The sequence below is a fragment of the Euwallacea similis genome, chromosome 16, assembly GCF_039881205.1.
Source record: "Euwallacea similis isolate ESF13 chromosome 16, ESF131.1, whole genome shotgun sequence".
NCBI lineage: Eukaryota > Metazoa > Arthropoda > Insecta > Coleoptera > Curculionidae > Euwallacea > Euwallacea similis.
Genome location: NC_089624.1, coordinates 2,620,955 through 2,636,073, shown reverse-complemented (window position 1 = coordinate 2,636,073; position 15,119 = coordinate 2,620,955). Strand labels below are relative to the sequence as shown.

Here is a 15,119-nt window from a genome sequence, read left to right as displayed (position 1 = left end):
TCTTAGTGCATAGCTCTTGTTGTTCTAGTCCAGAACTATCTAAGGAAGAATTTCCTGACTTCATTGGAGGTCTTGTTAAATTAAAAAGGTTGAAAAACTGCAATGTTGTATGGGAGTTGGTGGATAAATCTATTAGGCCAGTGTAAAGAGCAAATGGGCTTGCAATATAGAACGGAGAAGTGGATTAGTACAACTTATTCGCCTGTAATCAGCTTGAGTTCCATGAGGATTTTGTTTGAAATTACAGCTGCAGTTGGTTTAGAGAGTGGTCATCTCTATATAAAACCAGCTTTTCTGCGTAAAGTTTGGAAGAAAAAATACGTATCATCTCCAGATGGTTTATTTGAAGCTGATACCTCACACAAAGTACGGGTATGTGAGCTAAAAAAGCCATTTACGGTCTCAAAAATTCTTTCGTATTTGGAATAAAATAGTTGTCAAATATTTCTCAACATTTCTCCTATAGATTTTGGAAGAAATGAACTAATGGAGATTGGATAAATTGTTTTAAAGAAATATATTATTATTCTGCTTAAACTGCTACGTCAGGATAAACTGAGTTTCTTAGAAGCAATTCCCTTGAGACAACCTGGTCAATGTCAAAATTGAAGACAACTTCTTCTTTTAATCTAGGAGTTTGGTCGAGTTTGAAATACCGGTTTACAGGAACTCTGACTGACCAAAAGGAGAATGCTTATAACGGCTGTCTCATAAAAAACAGGCGAAGCTATATCTCAGTTATTTATGAACGGATTTTTATAAATTGAAAACCAAATAAAACACTATTGTTTAAACTATAATACTAAATAATATCATAGTTGATTTTTTAGAACTCAATTTTTTCTGCTCCAGGTCTCAACTTCAAAATTTTAAATAGAACTCCATATTTTTTTAATATTGTTTGATAGAAAGTATTTTTCTAAATTTTATGATGTATAACAAGTTAATAATAAAACAATTTTTAATTGAAAAAAATTGAAAAATTTGAACAGCACTATCACAACAAGTGTTCAAAGTGAATTTTGCTATTTTTGTTTACGGCACAGTACAGATGATTTGTTTTGATGAACGTTGTTATTAGCGATAATTTTCAAGTATCAGTTTCTGTTAAAAATATTTAAAAATGAACAGTGCATTTACACATATGCTTGAAACATGTTTCCAAAACAATAAACACTCTGGTGAAGCAGTTCGTCTTTATTCTACCCGTTTTCTTAATAGGGAAGTACCTAATTATAATAAATTAAAATATTTAGAAGACAAACTTACGGCACTATTGATCTACTAGTAGATCGCAAATGTACTTCAATGAAAGCGTCTGACTAGCTGAACGAGTTAATTTAAAGGATATTTGGAATACCAGACCAAATAATCGAAACCCTACTGGAGAAAGTTAGTTCGTTAACCTGAACTAACGTAATTTTCCTTTCCGACCCATGTAAATCCACTGCTGATAAATCATTGACAACCCAGCACAACACGGAAGTTAATTCTTAACTAGTTCGCTACCGATGGTTATTTTATAGTTTGTTCCAAGAGACTGAACTTTTATTTTCTGTCAGGATGTTTATTTTGATATAAAATTAGTTTTTACATTTATGTAATCATTAACCTTAGTGTATAAGAGAGCAGTTAACCCCCACTCATCCATGGGATGCTGGGCTATATTGAATTGTCTTTCAAATTAGCACTTGCGACTCAAATACGGGTAAAGTATAAAAAGTGAGAATATCCATAAATTAGCAAATATTTATTCGAACATGTTTGTACAAAAAATAAATCTGAAATACATATTATATTCAGCAAAGTAAATAATTCGCTAAATTTCAAAAAGATTTTTTTTCTTTGCACATGATTGAAAGCATGTGATCCACGACTGGTACATCATTAAATTAAGTCCCTATTGCTTGAGCATTCGACCCACATACATACATATGTAACGGAGATTCCTCTAGGCCAATTGGTATAGCTCATATGCCTATGAGGGCCTTAGTAGTGAACAAGTTACATACACGGTGATTACTTTTACAATGCTCACCATTGGGATGTCTGAAACGGTAAGAGTTACAGCTTCGATTAAATTTTAAAAAAGTTACGAATTTTGATGCGCATTATGGAACCATTTTGATTTTGGATTGATCTGTCATGGTTCTACAAATATCCGTAAAATTACTAAAAAAATGCTATTAAAAAAAAATTCTACCAGGAAAACTACCCATTTGATTTTGATGAAATTTGATTTACTGACATTTTTTGTTATAGTGCTTCACATGACATTGACAGACCTTTTCTGCACCTTCTAGATTTTGCATTCTGATTATCAACTTCTCGTTTTCTTATGGACGCCATATTGAAATTTTACACCATGCTTCGAAAATTACATATTTCTGTTTTTCTCTGTGAAAGCAACTAAACACGCAAAATTCTTAACCGCTTTATTCAATTTATTTAAAAAACAAATTTAAAACTACAAAGAATGTTCAAAATGGTCGCCTCTCTGCAATGATAATGCAATTAATGTTTTGGCTCAAATAGAATACGTAAGCAAACGAAAAGTTGATCATCTATATACAAAATCTAGAAGGCACAGAAATGGTCTCTCAATGTTATATGAAGCGTCATAACAAGAAATGTTAATAACTCAACAAGAAATGCTAAATAAAAAATGCAAATAATCTCAATTAATGTTAATAAGTTAGATTTTGCCATATTGTTCTTCCTATAAAATTTTAGTAAAAATTTGTGAAATGAGATGGTCTTATTAGTACAAAGTGTTAAATTATCTGATTTCATCTGTTCAACAAAAAATAATTTAAAAATATTCGATAATTTTTTCCACGAGTTTGTATTGTATATATACACATGTGTGTCTGAGAGTGTGTATATATGTATATAATCCAGAATCCATAATAACTTATTCAGAGTGAAAGTAAATGTCACTAAAGGACACTAAAATTAAAACTGAAAGAATTCAGTGGATTTCCAAGATTGGACTCCTTGCTCAAAATTTATATTCTCCAATACAGCAACATGGCCAAAGAAATATTTGGGAAGTAAATTCGACGAGGTGGTAAGTCTTGTAAGTGAAAATCATATAAAATTCTAGATAAAAGTTTCTCAAATTGGACGAAACTACTAAGATCAACGGAAATTGCAGGTATCAACGAAACTGACTTTCTTTAAATAAAGCAATGTTAAAGGAATAATTTTAAAAGAAAAGACTCAGAAAAGTGCTATCAACAAGGTAAAATGAAAAATTCGTCACCCATTATAGAACAAAAAAGACATTATCAAAATTTACGATAAACCTGCGTTTTCCTAAACAAACATAATTACTCTTTCAAAACCTGCATGAAAAATTAGAACTTCAGAAATTTGAAACCGAATTCGTTTAGTACGTTTAGTAAATGTCTACATTGCTATTTAATAAACACTCGACTTCTTTTATATAGTTCCCTATAAACTTTTGAAAGAGCTAAATCATTAAACGTACCATATTGATCGAATGGAACTTGGCAAGTTGTCACTTCGCTGTAGATTGAAACTGAATCCAACTCTGTATGATTTCTATTTTATTTGCATTTTTTCACAATTTTTTCATTCATCCTATGATCAATTTGCACATTCTCATGATTTTTGTAACCTGTATAAAGGCAAAAGGTTCTTACATAAGAAACAATAATTTCTCAAGTCACAAGCATGCAAGAACTGTGAATAGGTCAATATTATATCAAATATCTGAGATGAGATAGCGATTTGATTCCTTAACTTCGTTCCCCTTCGAACATGCACTTACATATTCCTATATCCAGCCAGATTGGGTTTATTTTAGAGAGAAAGTGCATTAGTATAGTACGAGGGAAAGCTTTCGAAAAATGTAGATCTCTGATGCGATTTTTCAAGATATATCTCTGATAAGAACAAACTCTCTCTCTAAAAATTAGACAAAAAGTGATGGTAATGGATTTGTATACTTATCACCTACGTATATCACAACATTATAAAGTATTTTTAATCATTTTAATTGGTTCGGTAAATACACAAGCCATACCAAGTGTGGTTTTTATTAGACCTTTCGCAGTAAACATTTCAGTATATTTAACCCTTAACTGCTAATTGCAGCCGCTAACAACTTCTGACTGATATGGCAGGTTCGCAAGAAAAATTTCCATTAATTTGATTTGCAATATCTCGAGTTCGGCACACACATTTATATATAGGGGATAGTGAATTGAATGTAGTTAACCTAGTCGATGATGCATTTCCAACGGAAACAATCCAATGAAAAACTTTATTACAGCCAAACCAACCTCGATTTCTATACGATGACGGTCCAGCTCCAACAGGCTTGGCCCTTGGCAATTGTGTTTTGTCAGTGATGCAAGTCTGGTCCTGATGATGCCCATATTGTGTGTCTATGGCCACTCAACCATGTTCAGTATACCAACAATTGTATATTGTTTCGCCTCAACGAGAAATACTCATGATTGTAAAAATGCGATATAAGCGAAAGCACAGCGCTTATAGGAAAACTAGTTGCGAAGAACCCCGTCTATAGGTATAGGACCAATTTACTAGTGCCTTGCTTTATGATGTCTCGTATTCCGCACTGAAAATGATCTAAAAGAAGAAATTATCCATAATTATATGTTCACATCCATAAACTCCCACACTCTATTTTACCCTTATCCAGAAGTTTCATCCAAATTTATTTTGATCTTCATGCTGACCATTTATATTTTAATTACAACTGATCATATGAACAATATATTTGAAATGTTTGATACCTTTAACAGCCAGGAACTTTAACTGAAGTTTTCCTTTAATTCTGGAACTTCATCTATCTAAAAATTTCCCAAGAGCCATTTTAGGTATTCATTCACTATCAGTTCCATAGATTATTGTTCTTGTCACATAGGCTATTGCACCCTTAGAGTTCTGAGAGGTTTGCCCCTTAAACCCTCAAAAGATTGTCATAATTCACTAAGAATTTCACGTGTTTGAAAGAGTCTGAAAAAACAGTTATCATATTATTAAAGCGTCAAATATCGCGAGAGCTTTAGACACCGCTTTGATGCCTAAAGTGCTCTTGGAGTTGCTGCGGTTTGTCATTATTAAGCTGTTTATAACTAATATATTTAGGATCCCAAGGGTAAAATGACTTTAATTCATATTACCTTTGCAGATTTCCAGTGGTGCAAAACCCTGTGAAGATCAACCCTCAAAACTACAGTATTGGGGACTGTTACGAATGTCGTTATTATAATTTCTTGATAGCAAGGGATTTAAAACGTCGTCAGTAAATTACTTACTTTTAGTATCATGAAGGTTAGGCGGTTGTGAGGATCACTAATGGTCACTAGTTGGTGCTTAACGCATTCGCCATAACTGCTCCAAAAAAAAAGGTTAGTCGTGACCGTCACATCGAGTGCTACTATTGAAAACTTCATATCATTCAGGTCTCAGAAGATCATTCTAGGCATTTCAAATTGTTAAGGTTCTTGTACTTACCTGTGTAGTAACCCCTGAGAAACATTCCGAACACCATCTAATATTAACAATTTATTGACCTTCACATGATTCTGAGGGCCGTTACAATGTTAAGTTGTATGTGGTTTATGTCATCAATCATAGTTTCAAGTTATGCTTCGGGTCACTACTGTCCCGTGAATTCAGTATAACTCAGCTCAGGACATTATCTTACTTTAGGAATTCCGAGATTCTAATGATTTTCCGAGAGCAATAAAAGTTGGGTATATTTACAAACTCTCAGCTACCACATGTTCTGTGGGTCACACCAGAAGCCACTCTAAAGATTTGTTCAATTCTCGATAGCCCTAAGAGGCCTCCGAGGCTCATAAGGTCCATTCTTTACGTATGTATGTGTTTAGATTTCCACCTTGTTCAAAATCCTTTGGGAGCCGTGCTGGATACCAGAACAACTCAATTCAAGATATTACCTTAAGAATTATATAATAATTTCAAAGAGTCTCAGATATTGTTATCAGCAGTCTAAAATCCAATTGAGATAATTATCGATAATTGTCTTATTACACAGGTAATTTCGTGATGCTTAAAATATTCTGAGAATGGTCATGACTGGTGGTTAGAGAAAAATTTAACGATCGATGTATTAGAGGTTTCAAAGAGTCCTACTGACCGACATTCTCTTCATATTTTTAAATTTCCATCTGTACAGGGTATCTCATTTTGTAAGAATTGCTAATGAGTTCTTATCCTACTGCTACATTCTGGTTAAGAGTACAAAAGCGACTATTTTAATATTCTCCTTTTCAGTAAGAAAGAAGTTTCTTCTAAATCCAAATCCGTTTTCACAAAAGTTAAATTATTCAAGAGAATCCCTAAATTCGTTTGAAGCTGTTTAAATTAACTGGAACAACTCATTTGTACATAATCATATTTCAACTCCACAGACAATGAGCCAGGGCCTGTTTATCCAAGGAAACTGAGTTGCCTGGATGATTACGTGTCTATACTCGGTTTTCTGAGGTTTTATAGTGTGGAAAGCAGGCGAGGAAATCTTTATTGCCAATTCAAATACGTTTAAAGTTAGATAAATCAAAGGCAACTTAACCTGAAAAGACTGCTTTGGACGTTTTGTGTTTAACACATTTTTGCATCATGCCAAATATTTAGCTTCAGATGGACCTCATGATTCTGCAAAAACTCCAGGATTTTCTTCAGTTCGTATTTGAACTTTTCTTGTGTACCCTTCATCTGTTTCCCTAAGGAACTCTCATGGGAAAGCTAGTCCTCGCTCATGAAATCGATACGGACTCACAACATTAACCTGATAATTATCATCAGTTTAGCCAGCTATTATCTGTCTCTTTCTCATTGCATTTCTTTACCCTTTTTTACCACTTGCCCTCTTTTACTATGTATTGAAGCAGTGACCAAGTCGTTTAGGTTTTGCTTTGTACCTGGAAACAAAGTGTTTTTAAAGTCTTAAAATTCTTCCCGAAAGCCAAAAGGTCAGAATCGAAAAACAAAAAGTGGCTAGACTGTCGGTTCCTGGAAATCGGAAGTCGTCTTTCGTTTTGCTCTTGCAGGAACACGAGAGGCCCTCTGCCACTCGGTCGGCTTTTTAACCTTTATTTACTTTCCCGTAGTTGCACTAAAGGTTTAGTAATTTAGTGTTCACGTCCATGCCAAGTTCAAAATTGTTAGTTCTAGTGGAAAGAAGCAAATCACCTCTCGCCTTAATCAGAAAAAAATATTTCTGCTAATTAAGAGCGCAAACCAATTCAGGATTCAACCTGAAGATGCGAAAATATTAGCAGTTCAAGTTCGCATTCCTGCCGGCAAGCGAGAAATTAAGTTTTTATCTTTTAGCAGTAAAGTCGCTCTCGGCCAAAAGTTTTTCCGTATTTCGCAGAGCTTAATCTTTTAGGGAAAAAACAATTTTATTGCGGGGCCTTGTTCACACAAATTAGCGGGGCAACATCCCGGATTCCCATGGGAATATTTGTTTTTAGCCTTCCCTTTACTGGTGCCAGCTTTTTAGCTTTTAATTTGAAAGTTTTAAGACGCGGAAACGCAAGGTAAGATGGGATCTATGCTTTCTACCAGACGACATTAACTAATTGGGAAGTTTTAATTGTGGATTTAAAGATCAGAGTGAATTAATTATAAAAATCCGATTCCGAAGCTCATAAAAGGTTAGCCTGAAAGAAGATAAAGTCAATAAAAGTTCAATACAAATTAGTTCGGCTATCTAAAAGTGCTCATAATAGCTATTTGACAGTTAAATTTTCATGATAAAGGTTGGAAAGGAATTTTTGCAATAACAGATTGCAATAATTGCGAGGGAACTGCGAGTGATATCTATAGCAGTGGCGTGCTTTGTGATATTTAACTTTTTTAAACTAGTTCTTCGGAGCTTTCCACGATAATATTTTCTTCAAGATCTAATTTATTAATTCTTTTTTCATACTCTTAATTTTCAACAGCAAACAGTTGGCCTGATTTGAATTAAAGTCAAAAGCAATTTAAGTTCCAGAAAAACTCTGCAGCAAATGCTTTTTTGTGTGTAAGTTATTTATAAATAAATAGTCTATATTCTATGAATATTTAATTATATCTTTTAGTTGAATACGAGTGTTTAAAGCGAGTTTAATAGTTACTTTAACAGATACCTACCAAGGTCTGATACTATGCGCATCCGAGGAAAAAAGCGCTCTTCGCATTTCCGATTTTTCTCAGCGACGCCTCTATTCATAGAAAATTTCATTTCATTCGATAGAAAAATTAATTTGTCTAGACATTCGATATAAATATTTCTGAATTTTTAAATGTTCATATCTCTTGTATTAATTTGCGAACAAGATCTCCTGTAGGCAGTGATGAGTAAAGAAGTGTTGATCTTTGTCTTACACAAAATGCAAGACCTAATTTCACCGGTCAGTTTTAATACAGTAGAGAGATTCCGAACATCATCTGCATAAGGGCCTAGCCGCTTCCTCTTAAGGTCGATTGTACCATCGCATAGTTTAACAACAGGATAAACGAATTTTTCCCATTAGCACATTATTGCACCCTCAATTAATTTTATTTTATGAAATCGCCATTCCACCTAACGCTACACCAAAGATTTCAATAGGAGCCTGTATTCAAGATCAGATTCAACAGAAAATAGTTTATAGCGAGATATGTATGGTCAGGGTCCCGCTTTTTAGGTATAAAAAAACGTTTTACTAAAATTTGCATTATTTGCATATATTCGATATTTTAGGTGTTCACCTCATTTTTTCGATCTCCGCCATCCTTTTCCTTTCATTGCGAAGTTATTGTTACAATTAATTTTTCGCTTGTTTACCATATATTTCATGCCATTTGATTTAAAGCTTTTCTGAGTTTCAGCCAAGAAAAAAATCAGTACGGTTATGTGTTTTAAGAAACAATTAGAACCCTTATGGTACAATAAACTGAAATCTTTAACTCTTTAATCTCTTTTCGATAATACGATCAATGACTTAAAACAAACCAATCTCTTCATAAAATACATCACCTCTGCCTTGTAGCAAGGTAATGCATCTTATCGCAGTCGATCCCAGACCCTCAGCCAATCCTGAAAGCAGTTCTCAATTATAATGGAAATACCTCAATAAAGTAAAACAAAAATTGTTTTTCATAGGAGAGCAATCTAGACGCGAACCCGAATGCTAAATCAGACAGGAAGTGAGTAAGTTTTTTAAAAGTTTTAATAAAGAAGCGACAAACTGCCATCGAGGGACCCCGGGAAGCAATTAAGGAACTTAATGGACATCGTGCACGAGGAAAATAGGTAAGAGGGCGATGTTATGCTAATTTAAGGGGATTTGGGGGGCGATTGGATGGTATAGTCTAGTCTCTTAACTAATCGACTAGAATGAGGAGTAAAGATAAGCAAATAGCCAGCTCGTGTGTATTTTAGCCGGCAAAAGGACTTGAAGAAAGTAGGATTTGCCAGACGTAAGCACAACGAAAACATTTCTGAAGATGATGAGCAGGAATTTGAACGGTAAGGAAAATTGATGCGGTGGATACACACTTCAAAATTGTTATTTTGTTTTATTCAGAAGAAGTCTTGCAAACTATGAAAGGGATATGTGTTTCTTGCATCCACCACAACTAATTGTGACTGACACAGAACCAAATTTAAGCATGAACTGTGACTGTAGCGGACAATGCAATGGTGATTCCAGTGCTTTGTCCTCTCGAAGACCAAGTGCTATTATTGCCGCCTTGAGGAGGCCTTCACAGGTACCTTTGCACCACATCAAAAAATCACACTTCTAATAATTACCAACTACTTAGGCTATCGCCTTATCGGCTGCCCAAGCTGTGATGAATCAGCGCAGATACTTACTGGGTTTATTCAACGATAATTCCAGTCAGAATCTAAGAATTGAAGGAAACAAGACCAAGTTTCAGAAGATATCACTGAAATTTACAAAAAAGCTTGAAGGGTGAGCTTTCTTTGGTCGTCAATTATCAATTACCCTTTATTGATCTTTACAGCAACGGGTTTACAATAATTCTCTCAGCACTCTATGCAAAGCTCCTAGTGGTACTTGGAATAGCTTTCCCAATCACTGAAGTAATATCAGACCAAGTGCATCCCTTCTACTACCAAGGGTTCTACTTATATCTCTATTTGGGCAGTATTACTTTTATTACATATGAATACGTAAGTTTTGTCAAAGAGCGAGCTGTTGAGAACATAATCAAGAATATTCGTAAGTAACTTTGGATTACATTTATTGGATAGTTTTGTATTAAAGTTTCTTGCAGAAGAGGCGGAAAAGGGGGAATTCTTGAACAAATTACCTCAAGCAAAACCGGCGAAAAAGTATGGAAGTTTCTTTTTGAGATTGGGAGCTATTGGTAAGTCATCGAGGCGTACTAAGAGCTGAATGCATTTATAAAGAATTGCGGAGAATATTTTTATAATAATAAAAAAGACTCTTTGCTTATTTGGTAGCATATTTTCTAATAGACCCAACGAATCTCTTACCGTTTATGAAATTCTATACTGCACCTCCTTGTCTTGGGCACACTGTATAACATGTTTTGAGACACCCGTAGTATTTTCATAAAGTTCGCTTATGTTTAGGAGTAATATAAATACCTCAAGTGTTCTCAAGACCTCAAGTGTTCTTAAGAACTATTCTTAAAAGCCTCATCGCAACTTTATTAAATTTTAAAAACTCCCGCAAATTACTTAAGCCAAACATCCCATACATGGATTAAGTTGCTTCCCATTTTCGTTAGGATTCCATGGACATGAATAGCAATTCAATAAGATGCTCAGGAATGCCTCAAAACCATTAAAAACTACAAACTAATTTTAAGAATTTGGAAAAATATGTTTAAATTAAAATAATGTCTCAGCGACCAAGAAACCTTCAATGACTTCAATAAAGATTCGGAGAGTTAGGACGAAATTCCAAAATGTCGACTGTCACATTCGTAGAAATTTTTCCTCACTGAATTTTAAGCATTAATTAATCATGTTAAAGGTTGCTAAAGTGTTTAAAGAGATATTCAAGCATTTACAAAAATTTAAGAGCATCAAAATTAAATTAATCATTGAATTCAACAAGATCTTAAAAGTCGCCGCAATGTCTTAAAAGCTTTAAGAGAAATTCAAAATATTCAGCCTTAAAATTAAGTTAAGTTAGTCCTAAAAACTAAAAACTTGGTCCTAAAACTTTTTACTGAGTACGAATTTGTGTTTTTTTAATTATCATTCAGTGTATTTTTAAAAAATTTACTGTATTTCGTTATCTTCAATTCTTCACTTCGAAATATTAGAGCAATTCGACATTTTTACAGACTAAAATTGAACCGTCCAATAAATGAATTTCAATTTCTTTTAAGCTCTTTAGGATTTTTTTTTTCACAAATTGATAGAAAAAGTAAACCTATGATGACTCAGAATAGACTACACAGTGTTACTTTTAATGCATAGGCAAGTCATTTGGTGGAAAAAAAATTCTATACATTTACTTCATAAAAGTAATTTGGAGGAAGATCTCTACAGAAGAGCTAAAGACACTTAAACATTTCTGAAATTCTCTACTGTTTCTAACTGTCATTAAAGTATAAACCATTTCTCGTTTCAGCGTTTGGTATTGGCAGCATGGTTTATTCAGGATTAGAATTTGGCCGCTACTTTGAACTTCGGAATATGCCAGGATGTTATTCCAGCAGCCTCCAAGCCATCACTCCAGCAACCAGAACGATTCTGACTCTCCTTCAAGTTCAATTCATATTTCTTAATCACAAGGTAGGAAATTAATTTATACGTGGTGATTCGCAGTGATAGTGTCTTAGTCGTATATCGAGAATTAAAAAAGACGTCTTCTTCAAATCTGGTTTACGACCAAAGTTGATCATATTCTATTTTAAATAAATAATTTCTCCAGTGCAACTGACCAATTGTATTCAAAATTAATGGGAACATCGAAATTTCAAATGAAACATTCTGTATATTTCAACATTACTGGAATAATTTAGAATTTCTCAATATGTTTCGTGAAGCACAGTATATTCTGATTAGAAACTGTTTTCGAGATAATGACATTAGATAAATGGCACTTCAACAGGATAATATCTTTTGAACGGTTAGATTTATGGCATAATGTAATGTGTTAAAAAAATTGACATATGTTAAAATTTACAACACCATCACCACGAATCACCCTGTATAAACACGATGTTCACTGGAAATACGTAAATCATTCCAGGACGTTGAGCTAAACAGACACAAAATAATAGGCAGGTTTGGCCTCATGCACATGATTGCCATGAACCTTTGCGAATGGCTTTATGTATTGGTTGAAGAGACCAAACATGAAATAACTCACTTATCAGGTATTTACCTGTTTTTAGTATTGTTTATGGGGGTAGAAAAATCGAGTTTCTAGTCCTTCGTCAGGGAAATTTGACTAACAGTACTCGAATGGATGAAAACTACTGTTCGGATCACCAGCTCATGGGCTCCTTAGTGAATAATGCCAGCCCCTTTTTGTTTCCATGCACCATAGAATATAGGTGATTAAATCTTCAAATCTGATCTTTTTACACTTGTATTAACATATTATTTGCAGCTTAATTTGTGCGGTCATTCTTTTTGAAATGTGGAAACATATTAGGTCGGACGAAGATATTAAAATAGAGAATGGTGGAAAGAAACACAAGGCAAAAGCTGGTGATAACATTATCAATTATATCAAGCTTCACATTTCTACATGATATAATTTCTTTAGAAGACTTGGCCTCTGCCCACTCTGGCCATCATTTCACCATAGATTGTTCAAACTCCCATAAAGGGCTCTTCGCCGGAATAATGGTGATTGTCCTTACGATCATTTCCTTGGTAATGTTCTTCGTCCTAACAGGCAAACAGGGTCTTCAGGAAGGACGCAGCAATTATGCAGAATTTGAAGTGAACCTCGTAGAACTTCTTTTATACATCACGACGACACTTGCGGTACTCACAGCCATGTTCAGGTTAAGAAATCTGAAGTATGAACGTAAAGTTGGTAAGAACGCCAATGTCGAAATTAGAGCCAAATCGTTTATTGTCTATTTAGACCACCACGGAATAGGTTTGGACAACACATTACTAGCAATAGCCCAAACTGGTATGTTCATTTATTGCGTCTTCTCAATCATTGGCTGGTACTTCACAATGAAAGACAAAACTCCTGTAGGGCTAATTGCAGATTTGTTTTCATTTATCCAGACTTGCTTACAGGTTGGTAAATTTACATTATAAAGAATAAACAAATTATTTTCCATTTTTTTGGTGGTTTTAGACTATGTTTGTTCTGGATGCATGGTGGAGAAGATGCAGAAATTTAACGCAAGCGAAACGCAAGCCTGGACGAGAACTCATCATCTTCTTAATGGTGGCCAATATGGCCATGTGGAGTATAAGTACTCTGGAGAAGAGTAGAGCAGAGTTTCAGCCGAATCATCTGAAGTTTTTCGGTATGTAGGGACGAGTTTTTATTGTTTTTGTTATTTCAGAGAAATATTCTATTGAAGGTGATTGGGCTTGGACGATAATAACCCATATCTCAATGCCCCTGGCAATTTTCTACAGGTTCCATTCCACGATTTGTTTGTTTGAAATATGGAAAACAGCATACAAAATTAAGTCTAGTTTTAAAAATCCATTGTTTCCGGTTATGTAGGGCCATATTACAATTCATTTTTATATTTTTTAATAAAAAAATCTATAACGTATAACGCTATTACTATATAGGGTGTTTGGAAGTGATTTGTACAGAACTCTCCCACTGATTTCTGAGGAGATATTCGATGATTTATCCCAAATTACCTAAAATTTTTTGTAATAGAATTAATTCAGCAAAATCTCGTATTTAGTAATTTTTTCTTACTCTGTATAAAGTTTTGTTCTAATAAAGCTTTTATTCCAGAGCATGTTTTAAGTAAAATAAGCATGCCTTCTCAGAGCTTCCAAGGACCTTCATTTTTGAGATATTTGCAGCTCAAATTACAAGGAACACTTTATTTCCAGTGTGAATCCAATAATGTGTTCCAATAATTCAAATCCCGGCCCTAATTATCAGACAGGAAATTGACTACGAAGTATACGTCAACTTTTGGACTAAAAGAAGTTGGACTAAGTCCTCATACATGGAGTTCAGAAATCAGTGATAAACTTTTGTTCAGACAATTAGAGACGGCCTATCCATGTAACTCTTATTACTAATTTTTATCTACTCAATGAATAATTCCAAAAAGGATATCTATTGTTATGTGCTTTAACTTTTACAAATTCATAACTTTTGGTTGATCTCGTCCCAGCCTATATTTACGGTTATAATAAGCCAGAAAAGTTGTAGCAAACAGTTACTTAAAATGATTGATAAATCCGTAAATTTTACTAACAAACATTACTATAGGCTAAAAGTTACAGTGAAGTATTATTAAGTCCCATTTACGTAAAAATTTATCCGATGCATTTAATACGGCACCAAATTAAAATCATTTGTGATAATTGAGGCACAGTAAACTAGTGTCTATCATTCCTAACTTTTATTATGTAAAATTTGTTTTGTCAATTTGATTCTATTGAATGTACATTCAAAATTTGTTAATGAATGCTCAATATAATGTTATCCATTAATTGTTGTTCACGTTCACGTAAATGATAAATGAAACACCGATTTTCTATCTATATCTAACTATCTGGCCGTCCGACAGATAATTCCAAATCTTTCTTGTTGTTTGGATATCTAGTAGCGAATTCCATTTGCAATTCAGTGCGGAACTCGTATATTGTTGCAATAGTTTATTAAAGGGGCCCATACATTATCGAACGAATTGAGCATCGAACCGTTCCACAACGTGTTGCACAATTGCATTATCCATAGAAGGCCCATAGACTATGGAATGTATTGCGCAACATATGCTGTTGCGCAATAATTTGTCAATTTATGGCAGGTGTTTTGAAAGAATTTATTGGAATAGTACCACTTTCATATCTGTATAAAATAATACTTTTCAAGAGGAGCGAAACCAGGTGTTACATGTTGTTTTGGTAAAAATTATTTGTCATAGAAATCAGAGAGAATTAA

General features: G+C 34.0%; 1 protein-coding gene across 1 annotated transcript; it reads left to right on the top strand.

Moving 5' to 3' along the window:
* Window positions 1-7,316: 7,316 nt before the first annotated feature.
* LOC136414054 (proton channel OtopLc-like) lies at window positions 7,317-13,859 on the top strand. The gene is made up of 15 exons (XM_066397849.1): window positions 7,317-7,565; window positions 9,158-9,307; window positions 9,437-9,523; window positions 9,585-9,765; window positions 9,820-9,971; window positions 10,024-10,241; window positions 10,297-10,389; window positions 11,631-11,794; window positions 12,255-12,381; window positions 12,435-12,561; window positions 12,618-12,718; window positions 12,777-13,052; window positions 13,104-13,267; window positions 13,329-13,503; window positions 13,561-13,859. The coding sequence occupies exons 2-15, from the start codon at window positions 9,282-9,284 to the stop codon at window positions 13,707-13,709; spliced, it is 2,040 nt and encodes a 679-aa protein (XP_066253946.1). The 5' UTR covers window positions 7,317-7,565; window positions 9,158-9,281; the 3' UTR covers window positions 13,710-13,859.
* The last annotated feature ends 1,260 nt before the right edge of the window (window positions 13,860-15,119 follow it).